The 17,627-nt window shown below is 32.7% G+C and overlaps 1 protein-coding gene across 2 annotated transcripts in view; it reads left to right on the forward strand.

Annotated features, from left to right (window-relative positions):
• Positions 1–17,627, forward strand: part of LOC145666787 (facilitated trehalose transporter Tret1-like) — a 66,035-nt gene that overhangs the window by 31,975 nt on the left and 16,433 nt on the right. Inside the window, exon 1 of one of the 2 annotated variants that reach the window (XM_081734346.1) lies at positions 570–957. The exons of the other annotated variant lie outside the window; for it this stretch is intronic. Coding sequence (XP_081590472.1) covers positions 943–957 — 15 coding nt within the window. The 5' untranslated portion in view covers positions 570–942. Of the gene's footprint in view, positions 1–569; positions 958–17,627 lie in introns of those variants that run through there. 2 annotated transcript variants of the gene reach the window in all.

The following is a 17,627-nucleotide window of genomic DNA, read 5'->3' on the forward strand; positions in this document are numbered from 1 at the left end:
GGTGCAACGACTTTCCTAGCGTATCGTATACGTGAAAGGTGCAAGAAGGCCAAAAGGTCACAGGGAACTAACTACTCACTTTTTTTTAATATATAAAGGCAAGCATGTGTTACGTTATAATATAAGTGACCTTCCAACTATTTGCCACAAATTCTGGCTGGCAACACTGACAACTTTAGATAGAGTTAAGTTGCAAAGCACACACACACACGCAAAGACACACATACGCACACATACACAAACAAGTATATACATCTAACAGACACATACATATATCGTATGTTTTAAGTTCCCTACGCATTTCGCATTGCCAAGGTCAAACATCCGGTCAAAATAAAAAAGAAATTTAAAAAAAATAGTGGAAAAAGCATGGAAGACAAAATCGTCCACTTATAATGTGACGGCTAGGCTAAAGGCAGTTCGTTGGGCACTCGAAACCACGTGATGCATCCACGTGAATATTTTTAGTTATACAAAGTACAGAGGGGGAGCGGTAAAATATATACAACCTCTCCTCTAGCCCCACTGACCCCCCTGATTATATGCAAAACCATTCTTATAAGGGCCGATCAAGGCAAAAATCCTTCAGAGAAAACCGAAGAATCGAATTATTTAAAACCAGTTCGTGTGACGCCGCGCATAATCTCCCGACCGCACACGAAATACTAGATAGATAGATCCGAGTTTATTCTTGGCGGTGGATGCTGTAGGCGAATTAGTGTGCCGTTCGTTTTTGTTGTTGGGAATTCAAGGCAGCCCGCGAGAGAGGAAAACTTGATCTGAGGGTTAGTGAGCCGGCGGAGACTCAGATTGGAGAAGAAGAGAGGTGTGTCTTCCTGAAGCGAGAGCTGGTGTACATTCATGAACTTTTTCTTGGCGCAAAGTTGCTACAACAACTAGGACTTTTTTGTGATTTTTATACGAAGAAATTGGAGAATTTAGATGGAAGGAAAAATGGTAAGCTAAGATAATAATAATAATAATTATAAAAATGTTAACTTTGGGTAATTACTCCTGCATCTCAATTCATTGTATGTTTAAATTACAAATCACATTTTGAAAAATTGAGTTCTCGACACTATTTTTCTTTCATATTAGAAGCATCTTCAATTTTTTTAACGTTAAACAAAAAATAAAAAGCAAAAATGTCCGCAGATGTGATATTATATAATGTCAATCCATAGAACCGACTGAATTGAAGAAAATAATATGCTTGAATATAAAATCTCTTGCGTCGAAAAAATGGTGAAAAGTAAACTTCGTTGTACACTTGAGAAACTGATGTTGTAGAAGAACTGTGTCACTTTTTGAGGTGAAACTGATAATCGAAGTTTGTATTGACATGTGCTTCTGCTAAAGGTGGGGATCCTTACAATATACTCTCATTAAGCTATTCCTTCTGACACTAGTAAGACGACAGTACATATTATGGATAACGAGGTATATCCTAAAAATTGTCATAAACATTAAAAATTTAATTTATGTTCAACTAAATAAGTCTAAAATATAAAAGGCATACATTAGTCGATACATCATATCAAGCTGAATAAAATATCGGACTTTGAGTGTAAATTTTCATGCATAGTTTTCCACAAAATCGAAGGAAACGAAATTGTATAGTCTTAAAAAGTATATCGTTTTCTCATAAACAATAATTGGCAGTTTTTATTTTACCAGAAGAAATCATTTACAGTATTTATATATTAAACAGCAAAGTATCCTGTTAACAAACAAATTGTATCCCTTGTAGATTGTCTTTTCTGAGCTCCTTCGTGGCAAAGCGGTTAGCGTATACGTCTTTGGCGTGGGAGACCCGGGTTCGATTCCTAGAGGGAGATCATGTAGTTCTGATCCAGTTTAAGCTGTAGATCCACCTCTCATATGGCCTCGCTGTTGAAGGGACGCTAAACTAAAGTCAAGTCAAAATTTGTTTTTCGAAAGATGACACATATACACACTCCTTTACGCGCATAGTTCTTATAATAAAATATTAAGTCAAATCTCAATACCTTTCAATAAGAGTACCTTTGGTTCAAATTCTACAACTCTGCTTTGTCGCACAGCACATCAATGATGGGATTGTACATTTATAAATATTAATGTTTCAATATCTCAGCCACGATCCCCATAAATGCTAATGAATATTAAAAATTACGTGAAATTACGTAGACTTAATGTTTTTAAATTTTTACCATTTATGTTTTATTCTTGTAATCCGCTATTTTAAACAATTCCTCAAGTTGATAATTAATATTAAAAAAAATATAAGATATTGCTAGTTTTGTGCAACGTGATATATTATTATTAAAATGAATTAGTTCAATATTATTTTGAACAAACCAAAATTCCCGGTCCTCATAAGCTTCGAAGGGACGCTCAAACGATTTTTAATCTGGGATGTGTGGTCAGTGCACAAGTTATGAAGTCATTATTTGTAGTTTCTTAAACTCAAGTTAATTGCTCCTTAATTAAATCAAATCGACAACTATCTCACAATGTTTTACTAATTTCTTTATTTGAATTTCGATTTCGATTAGTTTACAAAATAACATTAATTTTTGAAAATAATTACATTTTATCCTTAATTTTACGTATCGGGAATGTTCACCTTTGGAGCATGGGATTTGTGGTACGATCCAGATTGCAGCAAGTGGATTTTCTGGTGAACAAACACCATATGCGCAGGTATTCTCGAAGTTCTCCCGTTTTATCTTACTTCCTTCGAACCTTCATTTCATTCATTTTCACGTTATACTAAAAATTTCATTTCATTTCACTTTTTCAATTTTGGCTTTATGTTAAAGTATTACCGAAAAGTAATTATCCTAAAATTTTCTTTTCTCGGTAAAGGGCGGATTTTTTGGTTTTCATAAGATATTTTTTATTTTTTTTTACATGAATTTGCTATGTGGAAATGAATTGGGAGTAACTAGGTAAATTTGAATGCATGGTCTAAATACTGTACTCTCCTAATTTGAGATTTTAGATTGATTCTGATTTTATGTTGTATAGATATATTGAAGGCCTATTCAATATTTTTAAGGTGTACAGTAGGTTGAAAGGCATACGTATAAGTTTAAGGAGGAAATAAGCATTATAGGTTTACAGCTGGGTGTGTAGTAATTTAATTTGTATGTAATGTTTGTTTATAAATGCAGGATGTCACGAAGAGTATTAAATACACCTTCGCAACAACAACATTAAGAAAATTCGTATTCATATAACCTATAAGTTGGTTTAGCACACATGCACATGAGCATGTTTTACTATCACGGTTCAGATTATTAAAAGAGTAGTTACATTAAAATGTGAGAATGGGCATTTGAAGGACAAAATTGAATTAATCAAAAATGCATCTATATTTTTCGAGAACTATAATTGATGGTGATATAGTGTTTCTGTGATACTATATTCTTTGAACCTCCAGAATGCGTGATACCATATGAAAGCTCCAAACATATATGGTAAAATGTAAATTTACTACACATAGTTGTATCTTGCTGTATGGAATCTCCCTTGACTCAATTCTGGAACTACTGTATGTAGATGACTTTATGAAAGTGACTATGTTTGTGACAATAACTCTTGAACCACCAGACCGATCGAGATCAGATTTTCAACATAAATTAAGTTTGGACATGGAATGTTTTTTTTTACTATTTTACTTTCACGGTGCAACTTAGGGGAGGGATATATATATATATATATATATATATATATATATATATATATATAGAGAGAGAGAGAGAGAGAGGTAGAGACTGGGTTTGGTAATCATATAGTATTTATAAGATGATGAAGTGTGTTCATACAGTGATACACAAACATAAATAATGTTACAAGAATTAAAAGAAAATAGCAGAAAAAATATGAACTCAATTTTGAGGACTAGATGTTCATATATGTTGGTCTCGAACATCTGACCTTCCATTCTAAACGTGAAAGCCACTTTATTGTTTCCGCGACTGTCTCCAATACTGAATGCAAGATGTTATATTAGCGTCTGTTTTTTTACTGTTTACTTTTTAAAATTTTATATATATATATATATATATATATATATATATATATATATATATATATATGTTTAATAGTTATCAATATGATAAATTTAGCAAGCGGAAGCGGAAGGCAAAATCAACGATGTAAAAGAAAAAAAAAACGGAAACAGTGTGACCACGTGTTGTCTTTTCATCGTAATATTGTTAATCTACTCGCACCCATTGCTTCCTAATTAGTTAGAAAAATCCTGAAATAAATATAATTTACAATACTATCCTATACTGAGAATAATATGAAATTCTTTCCAATATATACCGGAGCTTCAAATTTTTCGTTGTTTGACTTCTTCTGATGTTAGTTTATTTTATTTTAAATACAGTATGGTACAATATGAAAGTGAGTAAGAAATTAATAATATAAGTTGTAACTGTGACTTCCATTAAAACTGCGTTAAAACATAATCTTCGTTATATCAGTTCATTTTCATTTAATAATAATAATAATAATAATAATAATAATAATAATAATAATAATAATAATAATAATAATAATAATAATAATAATAATAATAATAGTTGAAAAGAGAATGGGGTTATTCTTATTGCTATAGTATGATTTTTGTACATAAGATCGACTGTTTAAAATTAAGTTTTAAAAAGGTGATTTTTGATTCATAACTAGGGTACAATTAAATAAAACATAGAAAAGAAAATAGACAATTACGATCTCCAATTTGTCGGGTATCTAGCTATCATTGCCTTTGGTGTGAGTGGTATGTGATTCGATTCCGGATGAAGCCAAATCTCTTTGGGTTCCATGGCATAATAGATTTAAATTTTAAAGAAATCTGTCTGTTTATGTGTATTCCAAAGAATAGTGTTGCTTGCCTCGATTCTCATCTCCAAGATGAGGTGAGAGTTAGGATGAGAAATGCATTTTCAAATTCAATACGATATGAGAAACAATAATTCTATTTTTGTTTTCGGGACGAGATTTTACTCGAGTTTCGTGGGCAACACTAATTCAACGAAGGCTCAAATATTGTTTTAGTGTTGCATGATCAATAATAATAATAATAATAATAATAATAATAATAATAATAATAATAATAATAATAATAATAATAATAATAATAATAATAATAATAATAATAATAATAAATTGATATAGTGACTGCAGGAGAGCATTTATCAACCTTTAAAGATATGTAAGTCATTGCACAACATACTCCAATAATAAATATCGTCTAAATGTTTGTTATGTCACACCCTTCGTGAACCTTTTGTGATGATGAAGAATTCTGATAATTCATGATGAAACTAAAATGAAAATGTGAGCATAAATCTTGTTCATAAACTTACAAAACGAGACAAGACGAGTAGAGTTTTGTAAGAATCGAAACGAAAAGAGAAGGAATATTTCTAGAATCAAAGTGAAACTGAAATTCTTAAAAGAAAATTACTATATGAGACAAGGCACATTCTATACAAGACGTCTCGTCGGCAACACTACCAAAGATTCAACATTATTTGTACAGTGTATTAAAGTTTCGATTCAAGGATGTTCTGACTACTACTACTAATAGTTCCGGTAGAAAGTAGCCTTGGAAATGACTCGGATAATTATTTTGCAATAGAAGGAACAATACAACATGTAGAATACCTTTGAAAAGTTAGGTTTTAAAAAATATCGTAGTCGGAAATTAATTATTCACTTTCTCATAATAACAAGAAACTTTTTCATGGAAAAGAAGTTATTTATTTCAAGTATAAACTGCATGGAAGACCTGTTGAAATTAACCTACTATTATTGTTTGTCATATGCAATATACGTGTGAACAAATAAGCAGACACAACTGTTTCAAAATTCAACGTAAGAATAACATACATTCCTCTGAATGAGGTTATTTGCATAGCTTTGCAGATAGTAATGACTGACGTTACGCAGTTTCTTTAATTAGTTAGTCACTGTTATGTCAGTTAAGTAAGGATGCGTGAATTTGGATTTAGTTATATAGCAATTTAAGTTACTCTTCTATATGTGATACCTGGATAATTAAGGTAAGATAACATTTCGAATACTATACAATTTTAGTTAGATCTGTTATTGTAATCAGTTATTGTGAACTCTTATTGCTCATAAACCTGAACAATTTGAATCTGAATTGTCCTTGCTAGTCTACTGCATAGAGCGAATGACTTTGGTGCACGAGTTTCTGTGTTCGATCCCAGGTAGCAGAGCATCGAACGCACTGTAGTGGTGTAGATTCTGCTTCAAACTGTAGGTTTTCTCCTGTATAATATCGCTGTTGGCAAAGGTGTCGACACAAACCAACCAGACAATCAATTTAAATATGAAGGTATGGTGCTTCAATAGCAGAGCGCTCATCTATGGTGCATGGAATCCCTAAGTCGATACTAGACCAAGTGAATTTGTGGTGGAAAACATCATTGTTTTCCTCAGAGTTCCCTCTTTTTCTCCTACACTCTCATTCCACCAATTCTTTCATATTCACTCACTTTCATTAATCATCCGTCTCCTTTACTCTAGTGTAGGACAGAACTATGGGCCATAAAACTTAAAGATTTCGTTTCAATTTAAATTCCAATAAATTAATTTTTCTTTTTATGTATCTACCCACTGGATCTCTAACTGAATAATCTATCGTGTAAAAATATGGTAAGAGTTAAAATTCGTGTGGGTTTAAGAAAAGAGACATTCATATTATTACGATAACTAGACAAAATAAAATAAAAATAAAGCTTAGACATTACAGAGACATGCAGGAATCTAGTCGACCTTCTCATTGGAATTAGATACAGTCAGAGTTCTTAGTTATGCATCTATAACATCAGAATTACTGCGCATGTATAATCTATATTAACTTAGATCTTTATTCTATTTAATCCCTACTCTCTCCTCGATTCGAATCCCAAGAACTTAAGCTTTGAATCTGTTGATGACATTGTCGGCTTTAGAAGCAAAACTATTGTTTTTTTTAAATAAAATTAGAAAAGGTAAAAGGTAAATAATATTTCTAATATTCGGTCAACATATCTATTTCTGTACATACACGATTATATTCAATTGCTAGATAAATTAACATTTCGTTATCTTAGCCTAATATTGTTACTCCATAACAGAATACTTCTTCTAATCTTGCTGTTAGAAATAGACTATGTATTCAGTATAGAAAATTCTGAATTCTCTTACTTACATGTTCTGCCCCATTTTCTATTATTTCAAAAAAATTAATTATAATACTGTTAACTCCAAAGTTTCAATTTAAAAAAAAGGTTCCCTATCTTAGTAAAGATGGGAAACTGACACTTCCCACTTCCTGCAGCTAGGGAACTGTACAATATGCACTAATTGGGCCACTATACAATTATTTCCATTTAATTCTCGACAAACAAGCTTTTTTAAAAACAAATAATAACATTATGTCGCAAAATTATAGTATAATTTTTCTCTTATGCAGTAGCGCCGAAAGCGGTCCCGCGTATCCCGTTTTGGGGGTGAACCTGAACTTCACGTGAGGGCCGCGGTGGCTCAGTGGTAGAGTATTCACCTGTGATACATTAGGTCCTTGGTTCGATCCCAGCTTGCGCCAAGTGACAAACACTGTGTGTGTGGATTTTCTCAGGGTTCTCTCGTTTCCTCCCATTTTCTTCATTCCACCATCTTCATTTCTCATCATCATCGACTCCTTTAACCTAGCCGGCACAACCGTGGAACGTAAAACTTACAGATTTCATTTTATTATTTCCCGAACTTTACGAGCCCATCAAGTTATGATGCTCGATTGGGACTGGGCTCCGTTTTAGTTCTGCTGAGGAGAAGGGGCAAAGCCGGTTTTGCCGCCACTGCTCTTATGTAATGAACAATCACGGTATATTGTGTATTAAAAAAAAGAGTTCAATACAACAAATAACGTTGCCCTATTTTAAGATTATTTTTAATTGTCATTTTTACTTTCAACAAAACCCATATTATACTTCCGATACGATACAAAGTACAAAACAATATAACTAGAGTATGTACAGTGTTTTGCGTGTTTTACTTGGTCAAGGTTGACGTAACTGTATATTTAATAACAAAGAGCAGCGCCAACATTCTATTGCCTCAGTACCTGCAGCAACGTGCTAACCAGTTTCACCTTGGACAATGAAGACAACTTTCTTCTGGCTTTCCATCCATTTCGCATTCGCACACATGAACGATCGAATTCCAGCGATCTCATACGTCATGGAATCTTTGTGTTTCATTTCCTTTTCGTTTGGGCCTTTCTTTGGTTTCTTTTGATGAGCCCGGCGTCCGACATAAGTGACCTGGACTTACTTATCTTCCCCCGCAACCAATTGCCGCAATAGACACCAAATCTTTATATTTCATCGTCGTTAAGTAGGAAAAAAAGGGAAAATTTTGTCATGACTGTAATTAAATATTCTGTCATGACTTCATGCACTAGAATCTCTTTCTTTTTAACGTAGATATTACATGTTTAATATTTTATTCATCAAGTTCAAATTCGTTTTTGTATCCTTATTTTATTTCTACCGTAACGTTACCACATCTTTAATAACTAGCTTCGTTTCCTATGCTTAACTATCTCTAGCATTGAACTGTTCTCTTTATTTTTCTAATACTTTTATCATTGGCTTTGCCCGGCGGGAGCTCAAATGGTTAGGATTCCACGTTAATCAGTAGGTCCACGTCTCATATAGCCTCGCTGCTGAACGGGACGTTAAACTCAAAATCAACTCAACTCAACTCAATTATCATTGGCTTTATCTTATGGTCATTCTTCCGCACACACATTCCTTACATTTTTTAAATCATCAAATCTTTTTTCTACATTATTTTTAAAATTATTTTTAAAAAGTCTGTATACATTGTGTGTGTGTCACAGTTAGAACTATGCGTGTCACCATTAGAAGACAAATAGTAATATATGCAATCTGTTATGTAGCAGTGTTTTGTTCTACAAATGCAGTGAAGAAAACAGATGTTTTTAATAGAAATTTTTATACGCATCCTTTGTGAACTTCTGGTGACGCAGAAGAATTCCGATAACTTTCAGATAAAATCTTTAAAAAATCAGAGCATAAATTTTGTACATGTAATTTTGTACATTTTGTAATTTTGTAAATTTTTATGAAATCAGACTAGAAAGAATTCGTCGAGAATCGAGAATCGTCAAGAATCGTCAAAAATTTACGAGACAAAACGAGAAAACCTTATTTCTCGTCTCGTTTCATGCAACACTAGCTCAGATATGCCTGTTAGCAGTGGTCGAAGTGAAACGGTATGCGGTGGTATGTCATACCGCCTCTGGTTTTTCAATGATGAAGGCGTACCAAATCTGGTTTTCTAGTACTCAAGACACACCGTCACTGGAAAGTAGATGCTAAAACATCTTTAATAAATATATTTTTATACGCAGTAATTGATGAATAGCTTTACACGTAAAAAGATTTTATTTCTTATGTAGAAATAATTTCAAAGTTGACAACACCGACATTTTTGTTATATTTTTCCTATCTTTTGTTTTCAAAATGAGGTATCTTCAAAGAAGTTCATTTAGTTTTATATTTTGATGTGCCATATTGAATTGTTTCTTTTTTACGTGTGTGTGTGTGTGTGTGTCATCTTGCCTTAGTGCATATAAATGTAGAGTTTTGAGCATGGGCTTGTTTAGGGCTTGTATGCTGTGTGGGGCGGATCTTTCGGGGATTTGGAATACTCTTCAGTCAAGTGGGGGCAGGGTCCGGGAGTTTTCCCGCAGGAAATTATTGATATGAACTCTTTATTCTTCTGCATTTGCGTGTATAATTCTCTTTCATACAACATAATGGGATTTTGTTTATTTATTTATTTTTTGTTTCGGAAAGTTGTTGACGAGAGATCAAAGTCTCCCCATGCCCTCCCCCCTGTAACTACAGGGAAGCTCTTCAATGGTTTTCAGTCATTATGTAAATAGAAATGCAAACTTTTAAGCAATATACCCTCACTCTATTTCAAAATTTAGATAATCGGTTTTTCTAGTTAAAATTGTAATAAAACATACCACCTCTCCCTTTTTTGCACTTCGTACACTGCCTATCAGCAAATGGACGGACGGATATATTTGTTTTATAGAATTTCCCATATTAATGCATAGCTTAGTTTAAAAGTAAAAAAGAAAAAAGAAGTATACATTCATAGGTTATATCCTTATTATCTCAATTGGAACATGTCATTGCTTGTAACTAATATAATGTCCACTCCGTTGCCAAAGATATAAAACGCGTGATTAGTCACTTAATAAAATGTTTAGCATGCATGTATGTTCATGTGATATTTCAGAAAATATTTGAACATTGAACTTCATTTATATGTTAACAAAATAAGTTTAAAATGACAGCGTAATAATCAGTGACATTTATTTAAAAGGTCACAGGAAACATTAAGATTATATGATAATAACTTCTTTTTTTGCCAACATTGTATCAATTCCAAGAATATATGGTAACATTTAATATCTTCTGATAAAATATATCTACTTGGTATACTACGCTTCTATAAAATCAAAGTGCCAAAAGTAATTATTTGTTTTCCCTTTGTCATAAGTTGGTCGTGTGTTAATAATATTAATAATATAACATAGTCACTCTTTGCCAATAACGGAAGTATGATACTGATGTTGAATGATCTTACACGAGATAAAAATACTCATTACTTAAAAAGTAAGTATATAATAATGGAAACTGCGAGAATCTTATGTTAACTCGAATTCTATTAACCCGAACTTCTCTAAACCCAAGCAATTTCCAACCTAATCAATTAATATACTATATTTTTGAACTTATAATTGTAGTGGTCAATCTTTAACACTGGATTGCAGTTTTCTATATAGAGAGCACCCCCCCAAAAAAAACCTACAAAATTGTAATCGGCTACAGAATCATAACTTGGGCCTCTGAAAGTAGGGAACCCTATTTCTTTTGTTCCCATAAAAAGGCTTTTATGATAACTATGTGTAATCATACAGCTAGATCCAAATTACCATCTAGCTATTACATAACTGTCTTCCGTATTTAGTTTGGATTCACGATTTCAATTAATCCATCTGTTTCTGATTGTGAAACAACTCTTGGGCCCCTCTTTGAATCTTGACAGATGATGCAACAGCGACCCCTCTCCGTAATGTTACAAACGAGCGAGACAACATTCGGATCCCCTCTCTATTTTTGACAGATGAGTGCCATTAAATGCGTCATCCTGTTTAAATTTACTTTATCCTTGCTAACGTTTGCTTCTATTTGGAACTCTGGTTGTCGACATACGTATTTTAAAAATGTCGATCAAAGCAAAACCAAATTAATAAACTAATACATATATATTATTTTCTTTATTAGTACTTCTGGAACATATTAAACCCTACGTAAAAATGTATTCAAAGGAATTCCAAAATTGGAGGAGATTAGTGATACGAAAAAGTTACCTTAGCCTTTTAATTTTCATATCGTCGTATGAGTAACAAAGGAACGTGACTCCAAGAATGGGACTTCTTTTTCTTAGATTATGTACAGCACATAATTCTGAAAGCTCTACTTGGTGTATTTTTTAATGTTATTGAACTTCACGTTGTCAAGACTTGTCTGCTATTCAATGATGTTTTTACTACCTTATTAAATCATTCATTAAAAAATAATCTTTTTCCCTCTCTCCTGTAAACCTTCGAAAATGGAGTTACGTTACTCTGGTTCTCATACCACAATATAATAGGTGACAATAAACTGCATATATTACTTTAGAAAATGAGAAATGTACACATATTTCAGTTTCACCTCTGTCTTGCAGTAGACTAACTTGATAGAACGAGGTAAGAATTTTTTGTCCCCTTAAAATTCTGTATATTTCTCTCAAAATGCATTTATCAATTATTGTTTTTTTTTAATATCTGAGAAATTCTTTTAGATTATCCGTATTAGAATATTTCTCAAAATAACTTTATAGCATCAATAAGTAAGTATGCTGTATCTAGGTGAGAAACTTCATGACTTAACTGTTAATTTCAAAATTTAAACTCTAAAACATGCCATCAAACATTCAAGAATTGTAGTGTTATTTCGTAAAGTTTCGCTCTATATAAAAATCGAATGCATAAGTACAACATGATGAATCGTAAATAATGGCTAATACTTTAAAGCTTCCAAAACAATATTTCTGTACAGAAAAATTAGTATTTAAAATTGCTCCCTCTTCTGATACCTTTAAACATTTGCCTTAATGTAACTAAATTATCTCGTCCAATTATTACTCGTAAAGGAATGATAGAATATTTCATATCGATGGGTAACTGAACAAAGGTAACATATCTATTTTTCTTCGAAAATCAGGTTCGGACTGATATGGATAATGTCCGAAGTGTTTTTGCACTACATAAAAACAAAAGAACCTCCAGTAAATATTTCATTAATGAAAATAAAGTTTTGTATGAACCTCTGATTTATGAGTTCCCTTGAATTGTGTGTTCTGAACAGAATGAAAGCATAGACATGTCCACTTTGTCCAAATACCCATCGATATATACTTTTTTCGGCTATGAAGACATTTTCAACACACTGCATTTGCTTTGAACTAACTTTCTCTAATAAAATTGCCTAATTCAGCACTAATGTAACCACAATTCTTCGATTTCAGCGTAAGATTGAATATTTCATACGTATCACACATATCGAGCCACTTATTATTGATTTTTATATAAAAAGATTATATCTGACAACTAAACATACGAAATCCCCAAAGTTAAACAGAAATTAGCCTCGCTGAATACCCGCACCGTTATGAAATACACGTGCCGTTGGGGCGTTATGAAATTGTGTTTTGTGGTTGTCAATAGGTATGTCAATATACAAATGAACTTATTGATTCTAGTAAATATGGCATCTAGTGAACGGTGTAGATATTAATAGAATATGGCCTGTAGTATATTAATACTGTCTATTGTATATATACTAATTGTGTTTCTTCCACATTTTTTCGTTAAGTGCGGGAAATTTACCAATACAGTATTTTGGTATGTTTCGGGATCAAAGTAATCTATCATAACGTTAATATTTCAGAATGTAAAATTGTGGTTATATTGTATTTTTAAAACAATGTAGAAAAGTGGGAGTACAACTGATGTAAATATCAATTTTCCCACAAGAAATAAAAATAAATGTAATGATCTCAAATTCAGACAGCCCCAGAAAGCAGAAAATACAGTTGTTGCCACGTCAACTGTCCGTTTACAATCTCTGTATTATTGTCAGTTGCTTCCGTTGTAATTAATGAGCTTTGCTGCATATTTGATCAGAAGGTTCCAAATTTCCCACACGTTAAATTTTATATTATGTCCCGCATATTTCATATTATTTTTGGTTTGTCTCAACATTTGAAATGAGACGAAACAAAACTCTTCGAGACGAAATGGATATATTTTATAGACAAGACAGAGTTTCCTCAGAGTTCCTCCTATATGTATGGAATATCCTTGGTTGGTACAACCAATTTTATGGTTAGTAGTAACATCAGTTTACAATAACAACCAAAATACAATAATTACAATAGTACCGTAGAAAATCTATATTATAATGTTAACAGTACCATTGTAATGAAGTTCCAATTTGTCATGATTTATAAGACGAATGTTGCAGTGGTTAACTATTATAGTAGCAATAATACGGTACAAAAGGATGTATTATCTCGAATACTATTACCAGTAATACATTCCAGTGTATTGCTACATCGAACCGCCTATTCTGTCCTCGTTTTCTCGATTCAATGTACGCTTTTCGTTTAAGAACGTTATAGTATCAGTGAGACAACAGTATAAGATTTCTTTGTCGGAAACGAAGGTAAACGTTATAAACTTAGCTGCATTAAACTATTTCGTAATGTTTATCACAATTTTTTGAATGAATGACGTAAATATAATACTGCAATAATACACAAATAATTGTTTACTCCATTTTTACTCCCATTGACGTCATCATTCCACATTTGGAGATCAAAATAACACAACAATTTTGATAAAATGTTGAAGAGGATTTATTGTATGTGACGTCAATGATTTATCATGTGTGAAGTATAAAACATGATATTTCTTACAGTTGCAACTGACAGTTCCCATCTTTCAAGGAAAATGACCTTTGGTAATTTTAGAGACATTTCTCTTTAAGTATATTTTATTCAACAAAATAAAATTGGAATACTTGAAATTCTGGCTTTAAAAAAATCTTAACTGGGTTAGACAAGATCCTGTGTGCATAGTTGCCTATTCCAGCTCATGGTAGCCATGATCCCAGTTTCAATTCCTGTTAGGAACTTAAGGTTTCTCGACGTTTAATCTAGTGTCATCCACGTAAATAGGAATTTCCTTGAATAAAGAAGTCACAGAATATAATTCAATTTCATTGAGGGCGAATACATTTTTCCGCATTATCAAGTTGGACGTGCGCCATCTGTCTGGAAAAAACCCTCTATAGTTTGCAGTAGCCGTGTTCTTTAAATCTCTGTGAGACTACCTTAACTTTTGGTTTAAAATTATTAAAGTAAATATTGAGAAATCTAAGGCTACGTGAAACATGAATCTACGAGCACCGAAAGGGCACTCTAGCCACTAGGTTAGCCGGAGGGAAAAGATGCGAGGAGAAAACGGTCGAATTGCTGCCCTAGTTAAAATTCAAATCAAACTGATTTCTACTTCCTAACCGCCTAGAGCAACATCGCGGTTTAGAGAGAAGATTAAAATTGAGAATCACACTTGATCGAAAAAATGTAACAGGTTTTTTCAGGCCAGACATCCTGAGTGTGATTTCTTCTGAGATTTCGTCATTCACAGCAGGCAAACTCCGAGATGGTACCTAATATACAGGTCCTAGGTCGCCTTCTTCCTTCTCCATTCCTTTCTTTTTTTCCCCTTCCCGGATAGTTTACTCGCCGAGGGACGTGATAAGTTTAAGGTCATAGGTGCCGGTTTTGTCCAGAAATATATATAAATAAATGAAGTTAATAAAATTGAGAATCGAACTCGAAACATTGCGGAAAGAAACAAGCATGTTAACTTTTGGTAGTTCTTTTTTTCGTTTACATCTACACACACATTTGTATTTGTATAATATACTAGCATCAATTACCGCTTAACTAATTTAAAATAAGAAAAAGATAGTAATATTTCCGTTAATTAGTCACCTTTTACTATTACAGAAGCGCTCTCTGATATCAATCATTTTCGATCATTTGTATATTTCTCCCCCTCCCCCAAGTAGCGGGGCTGAATTTGGATTTAAACGGCATCGGAAGTGTCACTGTTCATCTCAGCGACCCCGAAGACTATGGATTTGTCACTAATATCGGTCATTTTCGATCATTTTTATATATCTCTTCCCTCCACCTCCCCCAAGTGGCACCATCAAAATGAAATGATAAAAACAATTCCAGGTCCGAACCTCATTTATGTTAAAAATTTGATTGAGATTGATCAGATGGTTCAAGAATTATTAAGTCACAAACATAGCCAATTTCATTTTTTATATACAAGGGTTTATGAAGTTTTTTTCCTTATTGCAGTATTTTTCACAAAAACTGTAGATTAGAATTTTGCTTTTAAGATTTCAGTGACTCTAAGATTACAACTCATCTTGTTTTTGAGGACTTTTGGATAGAATATGTAAATAATGAAAAAAAAAAATAATACCTTTACTGAAGGGACACTAACCCTCTTAACCTCCAGACAATAACACTAGTCACTTATTCACTACCTTTTAGAAATTCTCTTAGCAACAGAAACAATGACTTTTAAAAAAACAGCTTAGTTGAGCTCAAATTTAATGAAAACGTTTTAATGATAATTATAATATGAGTTAATTTTAATTGTCAAATGATGTTAGCAAACATGTATTTCGTAAGAGCAACAACGCATAATTCTTCCTGTAAACGACATTGGCAGTGAACCTGATTCAAGCGACCTTCACCTTCTGTGCTACCAGGCTGACGGGTCATCAGAGTCAAGTTTAGTATGCTCATACGGAATATATATTTTTTTGCTAATCATGCATGGCTTTTGCTGCGCAAGGCCAAAAACGAATAGAAGAGATAAACCATGTTTACTTTAGTGAAATCACTGCCGCTTTTGATGTATGATATTGGAAAGTTGAATGAATGAACCTCTTAGCTTCAAGGTATTCTACGTGGCTTTACCCATCGTTGTTTAACGGAATTTACTATTCTATTCAGATTCCTTACAATGCCCTCCAAATTTTATTATTTCTTCTAGCAGATGCCTCCATATGTTACTACGGGCAATATTTTGCATTCCTATTTTTTTAGCGGCTATCATTTAGAATTCGTCTAAACTTTCCTGTTTTCCTATTTTCAAAAAAAAAAAAAAATCGGTTTTCGATTTTTTGTTTTTCGTTTTCTTTTAAAAAATAAGTTTTTCGATTTTCGTTTTCGAAAAATTAATTTTTCGAAAAAAGGTGTTATCCCTTTTTCGCACGAAATTCGAGTACTACCCCGAACAACCACTAAAATGGATGTTTAATTATTTAATATATATATTGTGCTAAAACCCGTATTTGAATATTTTAAACGAAAAGTTTAAATTGCAAATTTCATATCTCTAAACCTAAGGTACTTCTAGATATGGGCTTAGTGATCGAAGCTACTATGATTTTTTTCCCTTATAGGATAAATAAAAAGAAAGTAACTCTGAGGAAACGTGTTTAACTGTTTTAAATTAAAGTTCAAAGTAAGAGAAGCCTTGCCTCGCCGTACAAACGCGCACTGCAGTTGCCTCATAGAATGTCGGCTAAGAATAGCAGAGATAAACTCCTTCAGCGCAGATGAACGAGCAATATAATTGGTCACCTGTGTGCGTCCTGGACCTTTGTTCATTCATTATTGTCAGAGTGGAATTGTTATCAGCTTGCCTGTCATGTTAGAGTTTCTTAAGTCCTGAAATCCATTATATAAATTCTCTCTATGATGGTCTTTGCGTACGTGCTGTAACTGTGCGCTGTGGTCAGAAGTTATTTTGAAAGATTTTAAAATTCAAAACCAGTTCTTTCCTATTGGTATAATAACATTTTATAAAATTAAATTATCATTAGAATGTACAGAAGTGCTGCAATTTTGTAGCATGCACGAGCCGCCACTGGACCTTACTAAAAAATATTATGAACAGCCATTGCTGTTTCTGTTAACTGGATTTAAAGTTAGAAAAACGCTGATATGTTACTACTAAATGAAGTTCGTCTTATCAAGTCAAATGCTTCTTAAGTACAACGGATAAGGTACGTAAAATGATCTGCTGAACATTTATCGGAATAATTAGGAAAATGATCATATAGATGCAAACGTTGAAGTAATATGAAATTCATTAAACAAAATTTCCTCAATTAAGTACAGGTTTCCATTACTTTGTTCTTGATAATGATGAGATGAAATACGGACGGACCTTGTGTAGTTTGCTCAATTTAGGATTCCACATTCGTTTTTGACTTGAATAGTAGACGAAGTCATGGAGTCTGTAAGTATATTTTAAATTCTACGTATGAGATATTAAATTTAGTTTTGTTTATCTGATTTATTCT

The sequence above is a fragment of the Thermobia domestica genome, chromosome 12 (genome assembly GCF_964235325.1).
Source record: "Thermobia domestica chromosome 12, izTheDome1.hap1.1, whole genome shotgun sequence".
Classification (NCBI taxonomy): domain Eukaryota; kingdom Metazoa; phylum Arthropoda; class Insecta; order Zygentoma; family Lepismatidae; genus Thermobia; species Thermobia domestica.